This window comes from Artemia sp. Qi Xiang Cuo, chromosome 6 (assembly GCF_049724085.1).
Source record: "Artemia sp. Qi Xiang Cuo chromosome 6, ASM4972408v1, whole genome shotgun sequence".
Lineage (NCBI taxonomy): Eukaryota > Metazoa > Arthropoda > Branchiopoda > Anostraca > Artemiidae > Artemia > Artemia sp. Qi Xiang Cuo.
The window spans coordinates 57,907,684-57,928,909 of NC_142799.1; the positions used below are offsets into that span (position 1 = coordinate 57,907,684).

General features: G+C 36.0%; 1 protein-coding gene across 1 annotated transcript in view; it reads right to left on the bottom strand.

Annotated features, from left to right (window-relative positions):
- Positions 1-19,534, bottom strand: part of LOC148951440 (uncharacterized) — a 57,000-nt gene extending 37,466 nt beyond the window's left edge. The window contains exons 1-2 of the mRNA XM_089091110.1: positions 18,453-19,534; positions 12,648-12,785 (exon numbers count right to left, since the gene is read on the bottom strand). Coding sequence (XP_088947236.1) covers positions 12,648-12,785; positions 18,453-19,459 — 1,145 coding nt within the window. The 5' untranslated portion in view covers positions 19,460-19,534. The remainder of the gene's footprint in view (positions 1-12,647; positions 12,786-18,452) is intronic.
- Between the last annotated feature and the right edge of the window lie 1,692 nt (positions 19,535-21,226).

The window sequence follows — 21,226 nt, forward strand, 5'->3', positions numbered from 1 at the left end:
ATGATGGGCGTGGAGGAGGAGGGAGTTTCTCTCGAATCACTTTGACTCTTAAAAAGGGCACCAAAACGTCCAATTTAAAATCAAATGAGACCAATCTGAATTTAATAAATCCACCCATTCCATGAAAACCTTATATACCCCCAGGGCATTTCAAACACAATTGCCATCGAACAATTTCAATCAGATGCATTTGGTGAAAAGAGGGGTAGTTGGGCGGGGTGAGGTGCTAGTTGACCTCCATCACTATTGACTGTAAAAAGGGAACTAGAACTTCCAATTTCAACCAAATGAGCCACCTCTAAAGTATATACAACCATCTCTTCCATAAGAAACTTAAATTCCCCCAGGGCGTAAGTTATAACCCTTGTCCTCAGGCTATAGAGATTTGTATAAACCTCAAAACCTTTGTTATATGCTAATTGGACTATTTTGAATAAAAGGACTGCCTCGAATATCTTTTGGATACATCTCAGGAAAATACGACGTGTTTGTGTGTGTATGGGGGGGGGGGGTAGCTGCGCTCTGATCCCTTTTACTCTTAAAAAGGGCACTAGAATTTATGATTACCAATCCACTGAGTCCCCTCCATAGCATATACGACCACCCTTTTTATAAGAACCTTATATGCCCCAAGGGCATAACTTACAACCCTTACCCTGAGAGCTGTAGGGGGGGGGGGTGTCTTCCTCACAGACATAATTTCCAAAACCTTCAACTACGATGAATAAAATGTGTATCTCCAAATTTCGATTCGAGGTGTTAAGGCAAATAATGAGCGTGGAGGGGGGAGGGGGTGTTTGCTCTCAAATTACTTTTACTCTTAAAAAGGGCGTTATAACTTCCAATTTGAAATCAAATAAGCCCCATCTGATGTTTATACGACCGCCCATTTCATAAAAACCTTATATGTCCTCATAAAATAACTTACAACCCTATCCCCAGGGCGCTTGTGGGTTGTGTCATCCCTAGAGACATATTGCTATCTCATAATTTCAATCAGATGCGTTTGGTGAAAAGAGGGGTTTTAGGAGAGGGGTGGGGGGCTAAATGCCTTCCATCACTTTTGATTTTTCCAAAGGAACTAGAACTTCCAATTTTCAACCAGATGAGCCTCTTCTAAAGTTAAACAGTCATGTGTTCCATAAAAATCTTAAATAACCCCTGGGTAAAACTTACAACCCTTGGTGTATGTATGGGGGGGGGGGGTGTTTTTAAGAGTCAAATCACTTTGACTCTTAAAAACAGAGCACTAGAGCGGCTGATTACCAATCCAATGAGGCCCCTCCAAAGTTTATATAACCACACTTTCTATAAAAACCTTATATACCCCCAGAGCATAACTTAAAACCCTTACCTTTAGGGCTGGGGGATTTTGTTATCCTTAAAGACATGATTTCCGGACCTTTCAAATACCTTGAACAAAATTTATATCTCAAAATTTTTATTGTAAGTGCTTGGGGAAATGATGGGCGTGGGGTGGGGGTCATTTGCCCTCTGATCTCTTTCGACTAATAAAAAAGCCACTAGTCCTCTCAATTTCCAATCAAATGAGCCCTTTTGAAGCTTCTATGACAACACTTTCTAGACAAACCTTATATGCCCCAATGGCATAACTTACGACCCTTGTCCTGAGGAATATGGGGTGGGGGAGGGGTTGTCATCTCAAAGCCTTAAAGGGGCTGTCATATTCAAAGACATAAATTCCAGACCCTTCAACTACGTTCGACAAAATGGCTATATCAAAATGTTGATTGGAAGTGTTTGGGGGAAATGATGGGCGTGGGGGGGCATTTGCCCTCCGATCGCTTTTGACTACTAGTAAGGGCACTAGCCCTCCCAGTTCCCAATTGAATGAGCCCTTTTTGAAGTTTCTACGACAATGCTTTCTATAAAAACCTTATATGCCCTCAGGGCATAACTTACAACCTTTGCCCTGGGGGCTGTGGAGGGGGGCTTGTCATCCTTAAAGACACAATTTACGGACCTTTCAACTACGTTGAACGAAACGTCTATCTCAAAATTTTGATTGGATGTGTTTGGGGAAATGGTGGGCGTGAGAGGGAGGTTAGTTGCCATCCAGTCACATTAGAGTATTAAAAAAGGCACTAGCCCTTTCAGTTTCCAATCGAATGAGCCCTTTTTGAAGTTTATATGATCACCATTTCTATATAAACCTTATATGCCCTTAGGGCATAACTTGCAACCCTTGCCCTGAGGGCTCTGGGGGGGGTGTCATCCTCAAAGACATAATTTCCGGATCTTTCAATTACGTTGAATAAAATGGCTATCTCAAATTTTGACAGGATGTGTTTGGGGAAATGGTGGGCATGGAAGGGGTGTTTGGGGAAATGGTGGGCATGGAAGGGGTGTTTGGGGAAATGGTGGGTATGGAAGGGGTGTTAGTTGCCTTCCAATCACTTTCGGCCATTAAAAAGGGAAGTTTCTCCCTTTTCCGATTTAGATCGAAGTTTCTACGATAACTTCTTCGATACAAAGTGCCCTGGTCTAAAAGAAAAAAAGAAAGAAAAAAAATACATTGTGCCAACATCGTTCTTTACTTAGGCAGCGCTATTGCGCTGCCGATGATAATATAAAGATACGCTCGGAAAGATCCTACACAAAATACAACGTAAAGATTCGTTATTTATTTTTATTCTAAATCATCCCCAAGTAATACTTTTCTACTAAGGAATGAGGCTAATCATACATATAAGTGGGAGAGGGGACAGGGGAGAACATAAACCCCCAACTCTGAAATTTATAAAGTTCATGGTATCTTCCTAATTTTCCTGTAAACTTTATTATAAGAGTTCAGTCTAACGACGCCAAACGGGTTTGAGCAATTCGAACCCTCACTCCCACACCCTTCTTCGAAATAAATTTATAGCTGAGCAACCGAGGTTCATTGACTCTTCATGCCCTACAAAGCCTTAAAAGGCATTTCAGGAAACCGCACATTTGGCGGCACTGGTCTTTAGGCCTCCACTGCGTACGTGTTTAAGGTGACGTATAAATGTTCTACTTATTAAATTAGTCAATCGAGTCCTTTGTCACCTATAGGCTACTATTTAATTAAAAATCTAAAAAGAACACCAAATTGTATTCTCCTTTTTAAATGTGTTTGTTGTCTTTTACATTAAGCAAAGCAATATACCGTACGTCTCATTAGACAACGCAGCTTCTCAAAGCGACAGTGTCAAAGTTCCAGCTTTAAAGTGTCAAAAGTCCCTTATCCGTTATTGCTTTTTTTCTAGCAACATTAAAAGAGCTTCATTCATTTTTTTTCGTACTTTGATAATAATTTCGTTTAAAAGTAATGCTATAGGTTATCTGAGGCACGTACACAGAATATTTTACTTTGTGAGCTGGGGCTCATACCCAGATCTAAACGATAACAGGGGAGGGGGAGCTTCAAAATAAAACTTCGATGGATTTGGGCTCATAACTCGGAAGAGGTCTCTACTGGTATACTGTGTTCAATAATTCTATTCCACCGTTAGTACTCAATGTTTTCCACATTAACTGTAAATTTAACTTCACTGCTTGCGTCTATACCCCATCATTAAAAACTGAACAGAATATAACCAAGAATCCCAGACTTTAAAGCTTTATGTGAGCACCAGATCATGGACTTGAAACCCAGTGCTACATAAGCACAATTTATGCTCAATTACATAATTAAGCATTATATAATTCTAATGTTTCACACCCAAGTGAAAATATCAAGTGCCAGTCGCAGTACTTGATATTGCAACAAATTTGAAAACCACAGCAAATTTGAGGATCACAAAATATTAGTTTTTCCAACTATTGCCTTTTAACGAGACCATATCTGGTACAGCCAAATTTGAATAACAATTTCCGCAAAGAGGTCCTTTTAGATAGAAATGACATTTGGCAATAAGCAAGATCTTTTACTCAACAAAGGCTTATTCATTCAGCCTGAAGCTAAAATGACTTATTCACGGAGGAATATCTCTTCTTTCAACAAATGACATTCCTTTCTGAAATCATCTACGTTAAAAGAACGAACGATTATACAAAAATAACATTTTATTTTTCATCTGAAAAAGGCATCTTCACTGTTTGTAGGAGATGGGCTTGACTTGGTGCTTCTGACCTTATCGGGGCATTATCTATTTGAATCTGGTGCCTGGCAAGCATGATTCTGCGCAAAGTCAGTCTGGTGCCTGACCAGTGCGGAGTCCCTTATCAGAGGGACGCACAACTTTTCTGCAATATCATAGGGAAATGCTAAAAATCAACAGAACATATGGTACTTGGGTCTAATATGTCCTTTTCTAAGTATCACGCCCAACCCTTCCCATGAAAAAAAACCGTTGATATATCCCTATAGTTTTTATGCATACACTGCGAAAATTCAGGGGAGAGGGAGGCGAAAGGTTTTTTCAGAATATAGGGAGTGGGCAAAACTACTCATTTTCTTCAATGAAAATACCAAAAAAAGGGTATTGTTCAATTAGAAATGTGCCAAAAAAGAATTTTTTCAAAATCTAGGTGAGAGAGGGCGAGTGTCACCTCCCACCTAGTCAGGGGCTGACGCCCCTGCTGACAGGCCAGGGTTTACTGACTGTACTTTATGAACTGTTTGAAAACCAGAACGGTAGGATAATATTTCCAACCAATTAATAAAAGTTCATACGGAGCTATAAAAATGAAAATGGTTAGACTTATGGGTTTTAAACTTAACCCATAAATGACCTTTCACATTGCTACGTCAAGCCTTTCACGCTGCCTAACGGGCTGGAGACAGACGTAGGCTGCAGACGTAGCCTTTTCTTCCAGCATTTGAGCATACTCTAATAAATGAATTTATTAACTCGGTGCAGTAAAACATAATAACACAATAATAATGCACCTCAATGGAGAGCAGAGCTCGTTAGTGCTGGGAACAACAAACAGAACTTAACTCATCATTGACAAAAAAAAAGTTGTCATCATGGCAAAACAACAAATGAATAAACACAATACAAAACCAAAAACTAGAAAATCGAAGGCCGGGGAAAAAGAAAGTAAAAAATAGGCTAACGCAGGGCAAGCAGTTTAAAGAAGGTGACCCTGACATGGGCAAGCAAAAATAATGAAAAGATTTTAGAAATGCTTATGCTCCATCATCAAAGCTCAGTGAATAATATGTGATGCCGGTATTTTCTTTTTTCAAATGTACACTCATTATGTCCAAATGAATATGCAAAGGGTTATTATTATAAATGGTTATGTCCATGTGTGAATGATATGCTGATTTTGCGACAGAAAGGCAGCTTTTTCTTGGCAAACATTTTAGCTGTATAAAGCATGGACGCTATAGAAGTAAAATCGTTTTGTCAGGCGACCAAAGAGATCATTAAATGAAATTGAATTTACTTAAACATCTATAGAAAGCACTTCCACAAATGCGAAATTGAGATTATTTTCTTTTATTGAGTTAATCTTTCAAGCTTAAACAGGCAAGCATTAAAAAAACAAAAATTTGAGGGTAATTAAAATCGTATTAGTACAATATAAATAAAAAAACAACAAATTTTTTAAACTGAAAGTAAGGAGCGGCATTAAAACTTAAAACGAACAGAAATTATTCCGTATATGAAAGGGGCTGTCCCCTCCTCGACGCCTCGCTCTTTACGCTAAAGTTTTTTATTGTTTTAAAAAATAAAGTTGTGACACAGAGTCAAACTTTAGCTTAAAGAGCGAGGCGTTGAGGAGGAGACAGTCCCTTTCATATACGGAATAATTTCTGTTTGTGTCAAGTTTTAATGTCGCTCCTTACTTTCAGTTTAAAAAATTTGTTTTTTTTTATTTAATTTTTGATCGTTTTTTAGTTAATGCAGCTTTTATTTTGGCTCACCGTCATTGAATAAGTAAACAAAATTTGCATAAAAATTTTACTCTTCTTTTGCTAAATGGCTGTCTCTTAATTTGGTTCTGACGTAATTTACAAATTAACTTACGTAACGAACTTCTATATTCGTATATTTTTCTTCTGGCAAAAAATACGTTGCAGATATAGTTGAAGATTTTTGCAGATATGAGCTTGAAACCTATGTAATGGGGTTTTCTGATACGCTGAATCTAATGGAGTGATTTTCATTAAAATTCTTACATTTGTAGAGGATGTTTCCCCCCTCTTTCGAACATCAAATAAACTTTATCAGGATCGGTGCCTTTGATGAATAATACTAAAACTGAAACCAATCCAACTATTAAAAATCAGCATTACAACCCCATTCTTTTTATACACATCATAATTCCGTTTTTAAAAGATTCGATTACTATTGAGCCGTATCGCTTGTTTTTTTTTTACTAAGTATATTTTATTACGTATATGATAGGTTTCTCCCCTTAGTAAATAACAATCTCTTTAATTTGAAATTTAAAAAAAAATTTTAATAAAAAAACACTGAAAAATAAATGCCAGTTAATTATAAAAGATAGCTCTTTTTAAATTACTAAAAAAAAACTGTAGCGTAAAGAGCGAGGTATTGACTTGGGAGAGAACCCCCTCATATACGTAATAATTTCTGTTCGCTTTAAGTTCTAATGTTGCTTCTTACTTTCAGTTGAAAAAACTTGATTTTTTAAAAATTTTAATTTCTGATCGTTTTTTAAATAATGCTTGGAAATCCGGCGCATCCTTCATAGAAATGTCCCTTACCCCAAAGAAACATCCTCCACGGAAAGATTCTCCCGAGTAACCCCGTCCTCCAGCCCCCTCCCCCCAACAGAAAAAAAAACTTCCTGAAAATGTCTGTATACTTCCCAATAACCAATACAATATGTAAGCAATGGGCAAAGTTCATATCTTGCAGCCCTTCCCCTGGGATCTCTGGGGGATTAAGTCATCCTAAAAGACATATTTATTAGATTTTCGACTATGCTGAACAAAACGGCTATCTCAAAATTTTAATTGGTTGACTTTGAGAAAAAATGAGCGTGGGAGGAGGCCTAGTTGCCCTCTTTTTTTAGAGGGCACGCATCGTGATCTTTCTTCGAGCAAAAAATACAAATTTCCACCTTTTTGCAGATAGGAGCGTGAAACTTCTTTAACAGGGTTCTCTGATAAGCTGAATGGGATGGTGTAATTTTCGTTAAAGTTAATTAAAAATGCAAAATGACACATTTTTGCAGATAGGAGTTTGAAGCTTCTTTAATAATGTTCGTTGATAAGCTGAATCTGATGGTGTGAATTTCGTTAAAGTTAGTTAAAAAAATTTGCAATTAAAAAAAAATTTTATTGTTTAAAAAAAATTGAGTTGTGAGAAAGTCAAACTTTAGGGTAAAGAACGAGGCGTTGAAGAGGGGACAGCCCCTTTCATATACGGAATAATTTCTGTTCGTTTTAAGTTTTAACGTCGTTCCTTACTTTCAGATAAAAAAAAACTTGTTTTTTTATTTCATTTGTGAATGTTTTTTAATTAATGCAGGTTTTGAGTTTGGTTCACCGTGGATGAATAATTAAAACGAAATTTGCATATTAATTTTACTTTTATTTGATTAAATGGCTCTCTCGAAACTTGTTGAATTTTATTTACGAACGTTTTTATTAGTAATAAATATACGTAACTTACGAATTAACTTACGTAACGAACTTCTATATTCAAATATTTTTAATACGTATATTAGGGGGTTTGCCCCCTGGTCAACACCTCGCTCTTTACGCTGAAGTTCGAATTTTGTTCCAATTCTTTAAAAATGACCACTTAATCACAAAGGCCGTTAATTAGAATAAATAGCTCTTATGAAAGTACTGAAAAAACTTTGGCGTAAAGAGCGAGGCATTGACTAGAAGGTGAACCCAATAATATAGCTAATTTTTTTTTTCGTTTTAAGCTTTGACGTTGCTCCTTACTTTCAGTTGAAAAACTTGTTTTTTTATATTTAATTTCTGATTTTTTTTTAAATAATGATGGGAAATCCGGCGCCCCCTTCATAGCAATGTCCCTTCCCCCCGGAAAACTTCCGTCATGAAAAGATCCTCCCATATAACCCCCGACCCCCCCCCCCCCCCCACTACCAGAAAAAATTCCCCCTGAAAACGTCTGTATACTTCCCAATAACCAATACTATATGTTAACATTGGGTAAAGTTCATAACTTTCAGCCCTCCCCCTGGGGGCTTCGAGGGATAAAGTCATCCTAAAAGACATAGTTATAATATTTTCGACCATGCTGAACAAAATGGCTATCTCAAAATTTTGATCGAGTGACTTTGGGGAAAAAATGAGCATGGGAGGGGGCCTAGTTGCCCTCCGTTATTTTGGTCACTTAAAAAGGGACTAGAACTTTTAATTTCCGTTCCAATGAGCCCTCCTACAATATTCTAGGACCACTGGGTCAATACGATCACCCCTGGGAAAAAAAAAACAAACAAAACAACAAATAAACACGCATCCGTGATCTTTCTTCTGGCAAAAAATGAAAAATTCCACATTTTTGTAGATAGGAGCTTGAAACCTCTACAGTAGGGTTCTCGGATACGCTGAATATGATGGTGTGATTTTCATTAAGGTTCTGTAACATTTAGGGGGTCTTTCCCCCTTTTTTCGAAAGTCCGCCAAATTTTCTCAGGCGCGTAACTTTTGATAGGTAAGATTAAACTTGATGAAATCTATATATTTGAAATCAGAATTAAAATCTGATTCTTTTGATGTATATATTGGTATCAAAATTCCGTTTTTTAGAGTTTCGGTCACCATTGAGCCGGGTCGCTCCTTACTTACGGTTCGTTACCACGAACTGTTTGATACCGACTAGACACTCTTGGAGAAACATTTTCCGATTTATGAATCAACACATCCAAACTGAGCTCACTTGAGTTTTGTAGAGAATTTAATCTGTATACCTAGAGTAACTAAAATCGTAGCCAAGGAATGACTATTGAGACCCTTATAAATAGGCTAAGTCTTTATTGTTTATAAGCTAGTCAAGGAGTCCTATTCGCAAGTAAGCATATGTTTTGTTGGGTACGCTTTGTGTTTTCAGTAAAGCGCTAGTTTTTTTTAATTTTACCTAGAAAGGGACATATTATATGAGTCACCGTATTTAAGCCAGTTTTGTAGAAATATGTTACGTTAACTGAGAAGCAATAATTTTTCATTTTTTAAAATTTTATTTTCATTTTATACTATCATCAGAAAACCTTTTTTTTGATAAAATGATAGCTATTTTTTAATAAAACATAGCTCTCTATTCTTTATTTAATTTTGGAAACGATCCAATTTTCCAGTTCCACAAAAAAAAAGTATTCCGTCCTGCAATTTTATTTACGACGATGGGTTCAAGAGAGTCCATTCACAGAGATGAGAAAGGAATTAGAAAGAACTCTTACCTCGACGTAGAAAACAAATTGCTTTCTAGCAAAAATAAATCAGGTTAACATACTGAAATAAGAAAAAGAAAGTTATGCTTAAAAACATGCTGATTTGTCCTCCGTCTGATCGCCATGTTGACAAACAGAAATACACAGAAAAAAGAAACTGGAAAAAAGGAATGTTTCTCCATGTATTTTTTCCAGCATCATTTATATAGAAAAATGATTGTAGAAAGTCTGAGTAGGGCTCATTTGATATGAGATAGGCCTATAGTTCTCTTTTTTAGTGGCGAATTCAATTGGAATTTTCCAGCATCACATTGGGTCTAAGTTTCAAGATAACCATGTTGATCAGAACAATGAAAAACTCGAGGAAGTACACCTTAGTCTGAGAACATTACGAGCAGATTCCCAGGGCCATGAGCGCTGAATCATGCAAATGGCTGATTTCAAAACAAGGGTTTAAAAATACATCTTTGCAGAAATGTGAACACGTTAAAACTTATCGAAATCACGATCATGCAATGATTTTAGTATACATGATGTGAGGAAGCAAAGACGTGTTTATGGTTACATACATGTACGCAGGGGGAGAGTACCCCCCCCCCCCTCCACTAAACTTTAAAGAATTAGATGGTTACCTGAAAATTCACTTTATTTATTTTGAACCTACGCCCCATCTTATTAGTCGAGCATGGGTGCATCAATGTGTGACCATAAACCCTCCTGCTATTCATGTACAGAAAACGTAAAAGATCTATCCCCTGAGAGAATTATATTCAAATGTCCGTTAAAGATAAAATCGGTTTCCGCAGTAGAGTGTATGCTTTAGATTGGGAATCAAGGTAGCAAGCGAAGTTCCTGCAACACTTTTTCGAGACATTTGGAAGAGCATAAAGGCCAATAGACTCACAATTTTGTCCTTTATTTGGACGTCAAAAACAGATGAAGCATTTGAATATTCGCTATGAAGTTTTCGGAGCCTATGTGGAAGCTCTCCTTTCTGCTATAAGTTTTGCAATCACGCTTACAAGAATAAAATGATTGCTTCCAGAAAATGTCACACAGTATTACACAATGTAATAAAAGCCTTTTTTCTGTGTGAATTGAAGAAATTCGAGATCTAGGCTCCTGAACCAGTATGACCAAAATTGAGCCCCTTAGTTTAGTTAGAATTTTGCATGTCACTAAAACATGGTATGATCATTTCACACGGTAGTCCTAGGCATTATAACCTCCCAGCAAGAGATGAGAGTGACAAATAAAAACAAAACTACGTATGTTGCTATGAAAACAGAAGCCCTTATTGAGAAGGTTTTAATTTTTAGAGCCGTTCTGAAACTCCTGAAATATCTTGGCTCATTCCCGAATTAGAACTTAGCCCTCAGAAGCATTAAGCTACGTTAAAATATTGATACTTTGGAAATCTAAGAAAATGAATTTGACCTAATTAAATAAAATTCATCATTTATAGACTTTGTTTCTTTCCCCTTTCAGCATCAAAGGATTTGTCATTATTTGATCAGATAAAACGCTAATCTAAAATTAGATAATAATAACCATCTCAATCCTACACAACAAAGTATGCACTGGTATTGGAGAAATTATTTAGGGAGGAGGCCATTATCAAAAGAAAATGCATTTATAGGCATATATTTTCAAATTTCCCCAGTAGGGCCCTTCAGATTACTCTTAGAAAGTACCCCAATTTGTTCCATGTTTCTTAAACAATTGCAGCTCAGCCCTTTCAGTTACGACAACTTTAAAAACGAATTCAACTTCGAACGTTAGAAGTAATCTACACGAATTTTTATTAAATAACCACCAAACCGGACACACTTCAAAGCACCGTATACTAAAAAAAAAAAAACACGTAACTTCCGTGTTATCCCGACCTCACTCCAGAAGTGAAAATAGGTTAAGCATAATGAAACATACCAAAACCTGAGTAAAATATAATACTTAAGTAACCAAATTATGGAAACTGCAACAGAGAATTATGGAAACCAAGCCGCCCAGAACGCATTATATTAGGGTCGTTCTTTTGCTCTAAGATCTTACATCTAAGATCACATCTTTCTGCACAGATTTCCGTTCTTTTGCTCATCTTTGTTCTAAGATCTTACAGTCCACTGATGACAGCAAAATGTATGAAGGAGACCATTTTTATGCCGTATAGAATAATGATGAGAGAACTTTGATGATATACTCATCACGTTTCTTAGACTACTGATCAGAGCAGAATGATGAAAGACATTTGCAAAAGAACGCTGCAAGATGAAAGATCTTAGTGCTAAGATTTCACTTTCAAGCGTTCTTTGTCAAAAGATGTAAGATCTTAGCACACAGATGAGTAAAAGAACGGCCCTATTAAATATCTTACCTAACCAACTCTATATATTAAATATTTGATTAAAATGTACCTGCATATCTCACTCAGGCTAAGCTAATTATCTCCGAATGCAGACAGAGAAACCAATTTTACTCAGATAAAGAACTTGAGTGTTGTCGGGATAACACGTAAGTACCAAAAACACTGTCTGTCCAAAATTATTCACAGCTTGTAAAAACATGAAACTGTTACTTTAATCTTTGACTAAAATAATTTAATACGGTACTGGTTGCTATAACTCACTTAAATCTGACTCGAGCGGTATTGAAATGTAATATTAAATCTTCGAAACAGATCTAGCTTGAGAACAATAAAAAACATAAACAAAGACAGTTAAGAAACCAAGCCTACTAAAATCAGTAGGACATTTAAAATAACTGATAGCGGTTACAATATTAAACTAATGAGAAGCAACTATCGATACACAATTACATATGCACTTTTTTTAAAAATGGTCTTAGAATTTGTTTTTTTTTTTTTTGTTTTTTTTGTTGGAGGGGGCATACCTTCGAGAATCAAAAAAGTAAGAACACAGAAGCAAAAATTTAAGAAACTATATGGAAAATCGCAAAAACTTGAACATTTCCAGAAAGGCAAAGGTCTGGACCCCCTCCTCTCCCTCTTCCACCTCCAGGTAAAAGTTATCTGATAAAGGTCTAAGTTGACCTTTATCAGATAAAGGTCAACTTTGATTCAGTAGAATTTGGAGGCACGGTAAGTAACAATGTATTGATATTTAACCTTCAAATACTAACACAAATTCAGGGGGCAAGAGAATACTGAATAGTATATTGTCTACAATTTCACAACACCAGTCTACTCCTTTCACATTGAACGTGGCTGTGACCCACTAGTGAAACCGACTCTCAAGAGAATCAAAACCTGACTTTGCAAAAAAAAAAAAAAATAACAAAAGTACCACACAAACCTTGTTCTAGACTGTCCCTCTTGGACCTGATATTGTGACGCAGGAGATGCAATATTTGGTTCATATATTTTTGATGACTGACCACGGCCACCATCAGTGGTAATGGAATCATTTAATGGCTTCTCGTCTTGATATAGCCTATAAAAATAAATAACTGAACTTAAAAGAAAACAAAAACTCCAACCACAATGAAATATTGCATTTAATATACCAAACTAAATTGCAAGTTCATGTAACTTTCGACAACCATTATATCTTCTTATATTTTTCGTGGCAACATTGAAAACACAGAAATGACCCTGTGTATTCATGGGGAACTGCTGCACGATACATTTGCCTAAAGAAAAATATTAGAAGACATGCCAATCAAAATCTAAAAGCTAGAAATTGGCTTGACCACCAATGTCACTGATTCTGAACGCTTTTTTTTGCATTTAGGATGAAAGGAAGCCAATTTTTTCATGTAAGCCTCTTAAACACTTTAATCTATATTAGCATTATTTATAAAGAATCCTCGAGAGAGTCCTGAAACTCAAAACTTGTTTTAAAGTAGTTATCTTCTACAGATGGAATAGCTCTTTAATTAAGAGGGAACCTATTTACTATTATTGTCGGATTTGAAACCCAATCTAGCTCATCTGCAAGCAGGAAGAAAGCAATTAGGATCAGTATATAAAATTATAGACCACAATCAAGTCCATTTTAGAAAGTAACACTATTCTGATTTAAAGCTTTGTCTTGCATTGCTACAGTAAATCAAAATATTAATGTAAACCCTATCTTAAAACAATATAGGTGTGTCTATTCCCAAACAGCCTTCCCCCATGGGTGTACGTAGCTTCTTGTCTAGGGGGGAGGGCAGCCGATTATATGATGAAGGGCAGGGGGAGTTGAAGTTATATTGACAGTTCACAAAACCTTACATTGCCAGCAAGTTCCATCATACCTATGAAATCTTTATTAATAAGTAATCACTAATAACTATGAATCATCAATAAGCTTCAGCATTAATCTTCTTGGATTAGAGCTAAACATTTCCAAGACATTATTGATAATTGCTTCTTGTTAAACTTTTATTTTGTTATTCCAGCTGTTTATTTCCAGTTTTTTCAACCATCTACCTTTTATCAACTGCTTTTTTAGCCATCTACCTATTTAGCCTACTACTGCTTTTTCAACCATCTGCTTTTTCAGCAATATCTGATCTAAATTTGAATTTCCAGGGGAGGCTGCCCCCCTGCCCCCCTCCACACGCCCATGGTCCCCCCCCAAAAAAAAGATTCTGCTGAACCAACTGGAAAATATTTTATGAAAGAAAAAAGGGTACTGGTGCACTATGCGGGCCCACGAAAGAAGTCAAGTTTGGTTAATGCTAATGAAATAAAATAAAATAGGATGAATACGGTATATAATAGTTTAGAAACAAATTTGGGCTATATATTTGCACATTAGGGAGGGGGGGGGATAAAGCATAGCATATATTAAATACACAACCTAACCTAACCTAGGTACCGTTTTCCCCCTTAAACCCCGAAAAACAATCATTTAAATATTGTAACTCCTTGAGAACCCACGTCTTTGCAATCATTTATCTATAGCGGTATCTTGCAAATAGCCCGTTTGACGGGTTTCGTGACTGGTTTCCTTGATACTATATATAGCGGTGGGCCCGCATAATTCACCAGTACCGAAAAAGGATTGATAGTTTCTTTTTAAAAACTATTCCATTTAAGAGCAACAGACAACAAAAAACCAACAAAGTCAACAAAAACCAAAGAAGCATAAAATAAAGTGAAGAAACGGAAATGTAACAGCACATATATATATGTATATATATATATATATATATATATATATATATATATATATATATATATATATATATATATATATATATATATATATATATATATATATATATATATATATATATATATATATATATATATATATATATATATATATATACCACAAAGCCTTTTAATTTGACCTCTTTTGAACTTCTTCTAGGAGATTAATTAAAAAACTTTTTCACAAAATAAGTTTATTTTTAGGGGGGTTGTCATCCTCAAAGACCTAATTTCCAGAACTTTCAACTACATCGAACAAAATGGCTATATCAAAATTTAGATTGGATGTGTTTGGGGAAAATGGTGGGCGTGAGAGGTGGGTTAGTTGCCCTCCAATCACTTTCGACTATTAAAAAGGGCACTAGTGCTTTGAATTTCCAATTGAATGAGCCTTTTTTGAAGTTTCTACGACAACGCTTTCTATAAAAACCTTACATGTCCCCAGGGTATAACTTACAACCCTTGCCCTGAGGGCTATGGGGGAGTGTCCCCCTCAAAAACATACTTTCCATCTGGAAATACACTACGCTGAACAAAATGACTATCTAAAAATTTTTATTGGATGTGTTTGGGGAAAAGGTGGGTGTGATAGGGGGATTAGTTACCCTCAAATCACTTTCGACTATTAAAAAGGGCACTAGATCTTTGAATTTCCAATCGAATGAGCCCTTTTTCAAGTTTCTAGGACAAATATTTCAATAAGAACTTCTATGCCCCCATGGCATAACTTATAACCCTTGCCCTGAAGACTGTAGGGGGAGTGTCCTGCTCAAAGGTATAATTTCCTGAAATTTAAACTGCATAGAACAAAAAGGCTATGTCAAAATTTTGATTGGGTGTGTTTGGGGAAACGGTGGGCATGGAAGGGGTGTTAGTTGCCTCCCAATCACTTTTGACTATTAAAAATGGCACTATCCATTTCAATTTCCAATCGAATGAGCCCTTTTTGAAGTTTCTACAACAACGCAGTCTATAAAAACCTTATATGCCCCCAGGGCATAACTTACAACCTTTGCCCTGAGGGCGGTGGGGGCTTGTCATTCTCAAAGACTTAACCTCCAGATCTTTCAACTACGTTGGACAAAATGGCTATCTCAAAATTTGGATTGGATGTGTATGGGGGAACGGTGGGCGTGAGAGGGGGGTTAGTTACCCTCCAATCACTTTCGACTATTAAAAAAGGCACTAGCCCATTGAATTTCCAATAGAATGAGCCTTTTTTGAAGTTTCTACACCAACGCTTTCTATAAAAACCTTATATGCCCCAAGGACATAACTTACAACCCTTGCCCTGAGGGCTGTGGGGGAGTGTCCTCCTCAAAAACACAATTTCTATGTGGAAATCAACTGCGCTCAACAAAATGGCTATCTCAAATTTTTGGTTGGATGTGTTTCGGGAAATGGTGGGTGTGGAAGGGGTGTTAGTAGCCTTCCAATCACTTTTGACTATTAAAAAGGGCACTAGCCACTCCAATTTCCAATCGAATGAGCCCTTTTTCGAAGTTTCTACGACAAATCCTTCGATACGAAGTGCCTTGGTCTAAGACCAAGAAAAAAAATAAATAAATAATACATTGTGCTAACATTATTCCTTACTTGGGCAGCGCTATTGCACTGCCTATGATAACCCCTTTTTTATCCCAATCTTCTGAGACACAGAAAAACAAGGACAAAATTTGAGGTGCAAGCCATTCCGATTTCCTATTGAATGAACGCTTTTCAAAGTTTTCGAATTTCGAATTTTCTACAACAACTTCTTTGATACGAAGTGCCCTGGTCTAAAGGAAAAAAATAATAAATAATACAGTGTGCCAACATTGTTCTTATATGCCCCCAGGGCATAACTTAAAATCCTTGTCCTGAGGGTTGTGTGGGAGTGACCTCCTCAAAACATATTTTCTATCAGGAAATCAACTATGCTGAACAAAATGGCTATCTCAAAATTTTGATTGGACGTGTTTGGGGGAATGATGGGTGTGGGGGGGGGGGGCTAGTTGCCCTCCAATAACTTTCTACACCAACGCTTTCTATAAAAATCTTATATGCCCCCAGGGCATAACTTACAACCCGTCCCCTAAGGGCGGTGGGGGACTGTCCTCCTCAAAAACGCAATTTCTATGTGGAAATCAACTGCACTGAACTAAATGGCTATCTCAAAGTTTTGATTGGATGTGTTTCGGGAAATAGTAGCTGTGAAAGGGGTGTTAGTAGCCCTCCAATAACTTTCGACTATAAAAAGGGCACTAGCCACTTCAATTTCCAATCGAATGAGCTCTTTTCGAAGTTTCTACAACAACTCCTTTGACACAAAGTGCCCTGGTCTAAGACCAAAAAAAAAATAAAAAATGATACATTGTGCCAACATTGTTCCTTACTTAGGCAAGGGTCTCTGATTGATTTTACATTAGGATGTACATCAATGTAACCAAATAATATGGTAGATTGGGATATGAATTTTTTATAAAAATCAAGTAGAGTGGTTTGTTCCTATCTTAGAAAGTTGTAGAGCAAGACAACTGAAACTTGACTGCCTGGGAAGCTGTTTTCATGTTATCTTGTCTACCCCTTCCCTGTCCACAGAACTGACTTTTCACAAACTCAAAAATTGGGCATGCTAATAAAAATCTCAATATAGATTTTTCTTACCATAAACAAATCTAATTTGAAGATTGGCTTGGGAAGTGTGTCTCCAAGCTTGTTCATCCACACTTTTCTACAAGGGCATAAATCCATAAAAATCCACTGAACAGGGGGGGGGTACTTTTAAAATATTGGGGATGGGCAATTTTGTGCTGTTTTTTTTATTGAAAATACCCAAAGAAGAGATTATACAACAAAAACTTTTGAAATCTAGAGGATGAAGGCCATACTCCAGAGGAGGCAGTTGCCCCCATTTAATTAAAATCTTCTGTTTGCCCATTCATATAATTTATATTATGTTAAAAAGGAGCTGAACTAGGATAACAGAAAGATTCTAATAATACTGTTTTAAAAGCTGCTTTTAGTTCTGCATTCCAGACCTCCCTCTAACACCTGGATGTAAGCCTAGGCCTATATATAAACACACTAATTATGCTGCCACTTTTTTGCACTAAAAAAATCAAATGTTAATGAAAAACGAGTAGGGTACAAAGAAATCAGAATCAGCAACTCATATTTGGCTTACAATCTGGCTCTAATCTTTAGAATTGTTCTGCCAAAACCTGAAAGTCTATGAAAAACACTTTTTGTTAAACTTAAAAAATTAATTCAAAATCAGGACAAATATAGCACACCTAATAGAATTTTAAATTTATTTTAAGTAGGAAAGTCTTCACAGAATCTTTAAAGCATTACAAATAGAAACCTGCCTGGGCTTACAAATAACTCAACCTTAAACATCTGCCTGGGCTGCAGATGTACTTCTGAAAGTTGTATATATATAGATTCATAATTTTTCCAATAAAATAGCTTTAAACTTTTCTTTACAGTTTAATTTCTAAACTTTGCAACTTTCTATGATAATGAAGAACATTTTAGTATTGGTTTAAGTAAGGCCCACACAAAAGGAAACACTATAAAAAAATTTTAAATCCTAAAATACTTTCTTACATCTCTCCTAAAAAAGACCTTGCTTTACCCTTCCCACCCTAGCATGCAAAATATAGCCCAAAAATATATTTCCCAGTAATTTTTCTATTTCTTGATTTCATTGATGTTGATTTTTGGCTGTTGTTTCAACAAAAGAGTGACATAATCAAGAAGCAGAATAGTACATGGGAAATATATAATTAAGGCTATATATTTTCATATCAGAGAAGAAGGGGAGGGGGTAAAGTAAAGTGAAGTACTCCACTTTACTTTACAGGAATGATGTAAATTCTTTTTTCTTTTTTTAGGATTTTTTAAGTTGTTTTTATAATTTTATAGATGGGACACTGAAATAGATAACTAAGGATATAGGCCTATTTATTACCTTTTTTCTGGTAATAATGCAGCAGAATCTTTTTTCTGTGATGTTTGCTTGGGCTCTTGAAGCATTCTCAATGGGGTCCAGTGGGTTCCTGGTATGTTGGTCACAACATCTCTTTTAGTAGACAATAAATATAACTCAGAACTGGTCTTGTTGCTAGGGGATTGGCTTGTGTAAGCATGTTTTTTTGGCAATGGACTTGAAGATTTATTCTGGAGTTTACTAGGCAGAGAATACTCTGGAGTTGGTGGTCTATTATCTTGTGGATTTTGTATATCAGGACCCTGAATTGAAAGTACAGGACTCATTTTAGATTGAATTTCATGGCAAGACACTAGAAACAGATCATCAGGTGACTTTAGCTTGTCATAATTAGGGTCTGAGCTAAGTGGAGACACTTCTTTTCCTTTTTCACTGGCATAAAGCTTTGTTGGAGAGACAGCAGGAGTTAAAGGCAATGGAAGGCTTGGTTTTTCTAATTTCTGAAGGGACATAGATTTTTTTGCACCTTCATGATTCATTTCTGACTTTTCAAAACTGGTTGATTTCCTTTCTGAAGGCAATTCTTTAGATGATGCAAAAGAGTTGCTTCTATCCCTTGTTCCTTGAGATGGACTTGGTTTACTGCTTATATCCTTCAAATCAATAGTTTTGGCAGTTTTAATGCTACTGGAAGAACTAATATTATTAAAGCTTTTGGGAACTGGTATTTGAGAAAGGCTGCTGTTTGTTGAAGAGCTTCCACTAAGTTTCTTTCCATTTCCACCAATTAATACTTCCTTAGGAGATTCTAGCTTTTCTACAGGTTTATTAATGCTTTTAGGAGAGCTCTTACTATCCTGCTTCTTTTGTCTTGGACTTCCTGACAATGAGGACCCAGTTATAGTCTCTGAAACACTTATATCAACATCAATATCTTTGCCAACATCAACATAGAAAGTATCATTTTTGGTTTTAGTACGTTTATCCAGTTCGACACCAACATCCACAAGTTCTTTTTCATCAGACATCTTTGGTTGTTCAATTTACTATCTCCTGGACCATCTTAATCACAATGTAGGATCAAAACTAAACTAGACAGTAGACACAGATTACTTCAAAATGTTATGGCTATTTAAATTTTACAGCGAACCGTAACTTGGTTGACATCTAGATAAATAAGAATAAAGTTAGCACTGAGGTACTGACAAGGAGTGGTAAAAGAGAAAACTTTGTAGCTTTCACAAGAAATTTGTAGTATGCGAATAAGGGGGTTAACTCCTCCCTCAAAAGGGATACTGAAATTTAAATTGCCAGCCTGGTAACCTTATTCTTAGAACGAAAAGGTATCCCACCAAGATACGTATAACGTAGCAAGTAGTTTCGCTGTAACTACCTGCAGCAAGATGGCGAAATAAAAAGAGGACTAAATAGTTACGAGTTACGACCAAAGAGTAAGGTAGTGACTGTAAAGCAGATAACCACTAACAAAATATGTATTATTGATAGAACTACCAGTTGTTGTGGGTAGTAGATTTATTTTCTATGGGCGTTAAATCTAACAAATAAATCCTGAAAAAAAAATGTTTTCCCGTATTTTTTATCGCAACGCCCGCCATCGTAATTAATACAATCATTATTGCGAAACTTAGTTTCACTCTTAATCCGAAATTATCCGACTGAGATGGTCACGACAAGCTAAATTGTAGTTTTTTTTTGAATCTGAACTTTATTTAAAGTCTAAGTTTATTCAGAGCCTACCTGAAATTTACTTGCAAATATTAAATGTTAATGTCTCCATACTTTTGAAATTGCTTAATAGGGATACAACTCTTGCCCTTAATATTAAATGTAAGCCTTAGCATAAAACCTTGGGTCAAAGAAAGCCAGTCCTGCCCTTATTTAAAGAATAAGTTATGTTCCTTATAAGTTTTGACGTCATTCTTGCTAAGATTTGAAAAACATGTTTCCATTAATTTGTAAGAGACTCTTGATCCCATGATGGCAGTCGTCTTTTAGAACTTAGCAAAGAGATAGGTGATGACAAACATTTCTTAGAAAAAAACATGAGATTCGCAACTAAAAGGACGTAAAAAGTACTTGCACCACCACATAGATATAACTGGGTTAATTTCCATGCCTAGCTTCTTGCTCATCGGGTGCTAATTGTTGCATTTGGAAGGGTGGAAATTTTATTTAGAAGAAGGGAAGAATAGTTAGTAAAATTTAAAGCTGAAGCATTTGAGTCTGGAATCCATAGTCAGAGGCATGGTTAAAATAGGGAGTATCATGGGAATAGTGAATAGTTTTAATGTCTGGATTTATACTAGGAATTGTTTAGGTTGGCAAAGGAATTCAACCAAAAACTACCTTACTTAATTTATTTGGAAGTGTACATTTTCTATTTTGATGTGTTTAAAAGTTTGCATAATCTTTTAGCCTCAAGTTAATTTTTTTGGTATTTTCAATTTCTAAATTGATAGTGCAATCATAAGTAATTTAGTTCTAAAAAGGTCAAACATAGTCAAATCATTAGCAAACTTAAAAACACTGGTAAACATTTAATAATGTTTGTTAAACGTAATAAGAAAGGATAAAGGAACCAATTTAGCACACTAGGGAGTACCACAAGTTATTAGAGATAACTTCGATATACCACCATAAGGGAGAGTTATATGTTATTCACATCTGAAAAGAAGCTAGCTATTATACTGATGACGAACTTTTAGGTGCCGAAGGTACGAGTGTTCCCATCTTTTTCATAATTTGGTAATATAAATCAAGATGGCGAGTGTAGT